The sequence below is a fragment of the Pinus tabuliformis genome, chromosome Q, assembly GCF_031772625.1.
Source record: "Pinus tabuliformis cultivar Carrire ecotype Pingquan chromosome Q, CPIR1, whole genome shotgun sequence".
NCBI classification, from domain to species: Eukaryota; Viridiplantae; Streptophyta; class Pinopsida; order Pinales; family Pinaceae; genus Pinus; species Pinus tabuliformis.
In genome coordinates, this window is record NC_142296.1 from 144,459,752 (window position 1) to 144,462,693 (window position 2,942).

At 42.7% G+C, this 2,942-nt stretch overlaps 1 protein-coding gene and 1 pseudogene across 1 annotated transcript; both read right to left on the minus strand.

The window, feature by feature from the left end:
• Nucleotides 1–225: 225 nt before the first annotated feature.
• On the minus strand, nucleotides 226–1,149 carry LOC149218659 (O-methyltransferase 13-like). The gene is made up of 4 exons (XM_089382433.1): nucleotides 846–1,149; nucleotides 768–804; nucleotides 613–677; nucleotides 226–525 (listed from the first exon to the last, which is right to left on the minus strand). Exons 1-4 carry the CDS (start codon nucleotides 1,134–1,136, stop codon nucleotides 226–228), a joined length of 693 nt encoding a protein of 230 aa, XP_089238559.1. The 5' UTR covers nucleotides 1,137–1,149.
• A 16-nt stretch (nucleotides 1,150–1,165) lies between these two features.
• Nucleotides 1,166–2,559, minus strand: LOC149218660 (caffeic acid 3-O-methyltransferase-like; annotated as a pseudogene).
• Between the last annotated feature and the right edge of the window lie 383 nt (nucleotides 2,560–2,942).

The following is a 2,942-nucleotide window of genomic DNA, read 5'->3' on the forward strand; positions in this document are numbered from 1 at the left end:
ACACGTCAACACTACTAACCGAGGCACAAACTTACACATAGATAGAAATGAGCTTCTTAGAACAATGAGCCCTTTCATCTAAAAAAAATTCTCCAAGCTGAAAGTTCTAACAAACTGCATCTAAATTACTTAATCAATACAACGAGAGGTAGAAATCAAATTAAACATTAACTATACAATATATGTGATGGATAAGATAAAGAATGATATGGAATCACATCAATGTTACTTGTGGAACTCCATTACCCACAATCCATTGACAGAGGATATGGGCTTAACACCTCGTTCGAATCCTGATGCATGAGCCAACTCTTGAAATTCTTGCTCTGTCCACTCCTTGCCCCCTGGCCTGTATGCCAACATCATCAGATCTAAATAAAATGCCTGTCGAGCATACATAGATGTCTCTGCAGCCAATGGGAGGATGCTATCTACCACAGTCACCTTCCCTTTCTCTGGCAATGCCTTGTGACAATTCTTCAAAAGGTTTACGCAATCTTCATCACTCCAATCATGTAGAATCCACTGAAAAAAATCGATAGATATAATCAGGTGATCCATGTCCATTGATTCAATATGAAACTACCCAACAACAAAAAGCCATTGTCATACCTTCATAAAAATAGCTTGGCCACTTGGTACGCTATCAAACATGTTTCCACATACGTGCCTCACAGCTGAACAAAGATACATTCACTAGATTTGGTCACCTGCACTCAGATATAACAAAACTGATTCAATGGTTGAACTTGGCAAGTGAGATGTACCTGGATAGTGAGGAGCATCGGCGACCACATGGGGTATGTTGAAGTTGATTCACGAGCATTGGCAACCACATGGGGTATGTTGAAGTTGATTCCCGTGATGTGGGGATACCTAGACACTATGAGATTGAGAGTCAACCCAGTTCCTCTTCCCACATCCACCAAATCCTGAACCTCCTTAAAACCCTCGTACGTATCCAAAATCTTGTTCATCAGCATGGTTGAATGCTCAGACATAGCGCTGTTGAAAAGCGTGTTGAATCTTTGGTCCATGGCAAGGTACTCGAACGCATTCATTCCATGGGCTTTGGTGAATGGCTGGGAGCCTTCAAGCACAGCGTCCTTCAGATAATACCAGGACTCCAGATTCATCAACACCAGTGGATGTTAAAATTGTAATTTCAACCGCGCGGTGGTTTTTGGAAAACCGCCCGGTCTCCCCGCACCACCATTCGCAGAAGGCGGTATCCGTAGCTGAGGCTCCGAACACATTCACACTCCGCCACGCGTCTCTTGTACGACGCCCAAAACCGCTTTCCCCGGACGCTAAAGATCGTTTTGTTTGCGCGAGGTTGGCGAGCGAATTGCGTTGGATCGAGTTTGGTGGCTCGGATCGGCGCGAAGCTGCGCGGAGGTTAATGACCGGGCCCGACGAATGAGGTGGCGACACGTGGCACCGAAGTGACGTCAGCCGACCCCGCCCGCGTCAAATCAAAAATTGCGTGGAGTGAAAGATTTCTTGTTGACCGCCGAGAAGGGAATTCAATGGATTTTAATGCTTGACGTAGTTTTTGGTGGAGGCCTTTAATAAGGTTATGGGGCATACGTTTTTTTACATGTTTTTTTTATAGATGTTTTTATATATGTATGGTGGCTGCGCACGGTGTCTGTGCGTGGAGTTCTTTTTGTAGTTTTGTGTAATGGTGCCTGCGCACGGTGAACGTGTGTTATATTTGTTTTGATATATAGAGAATGCACAGCAGTGCAAGGGCTTAACAAGAACAGGGATATAATGTTTGTCCGCCATTGAAAATGCAGAGGTTGTTCATGGAAATGTAATGAACGCACAGCAGTGCGAGATACAGAACAGGGGAGGCATGTAATTTTTTTTGGGTCATTGTAAAACACAGGAATAGTATGAAGCTGTTTATGTAATCTCCACAGCAGTGGAAAATCTGTGACTGCAACAGAGTTTGTTTTGTAAATCCCTCTCTGCACAGAGGATGAAATATGTATTAGTCTTTTTGTTTTAAATTAATAGAAATGTGTTGTGACTGTGTAATGGACTGTGTTCTGAGTTAATTTTTTTTTTAAAGAGGTTCTCTGCAAAAGATCCTGGACAGAAGAAACAGAGCACTGTCTCTGTGATGAATATTTTGTTGGTTTTGGTATTTCCCCATTAAAAATACCCAACAGTGGAGCGAGAGAGTCTCCAGCCTGGTTCTTGACAAGATATTTGCACAGAGGATTGAGACCATAGAACCTCTCGGCCTTCCCGTTCTTGTTAGTGGTCACAGAGCAGCTCAGAAGCGAATTACTAGCCAACACTCTGAGGATCCGATCAAGAGTAATGGCGGCATCTGGGTTCGTCGACGGAATATGGGCAACGATTTGTCTGGGAGAGAGTTGGACGCCATTGCCTGCATTTGCTATGATTTGGAGAACATCGAGTTCCACTGCTGCCTTCATCGCCATGTGAAGACATGAAAGATTTGTGACCTCCATGCCCAAGCCATTCATCCTCATTGAAAATCTTCATAATCGATTCTGAGATTTTAGCAGCTGTTGACGCCATTTCGATACCCTTCTGGCTGGGCCGGAGATGACCGCACTTTAAAGCAAGGTCTCTTTTATCCTTTTTCCTTCTCATAGTAATGGCTAATGGACAACACTCTGTCGAGTCTACCAAACTACATTAAATGGACAATACTCTATATAACCTACCATGCTATTTTAATGTCATAATATTAACATAACCTACCATGCTTTTTCTTGTGGACTCTATCGAATCGACCAAATTTTATTAAATGGAAATACTGTATCGAACTGACCATTACTATTTTAAAGTGATAATATTGACACCAGCTACATCTTCTCGTGGAGTTAAACTAGTCATGTTTAAACCGAGCATTGCTATGTTTAAACCATTATATCAAATGGACAATACTCTATCCAATC

Coding starts and splice junctions, on each gene's coding strand:
- LOC149218659 (XM_089382433.1), bottom strand. CDS start 1,136: ATGAATCTGGAGTCCTGGTATTATCTGAAGGACGCTGTGCTTGAAGGC. Junction 805..845: donor TCACGGGAATCAACTTCAAC/ATACCCCATGTG, acceptor ATCAACTTCAAC/ATACCCCATGTGGTCGCCGA. Junction 678..767: donor CGATGCTCCTCACTATCCAG/GTACATCTCACT, acceptor ATCTTTGTTCAG/CTGTGAGGCACGTATGTGGA.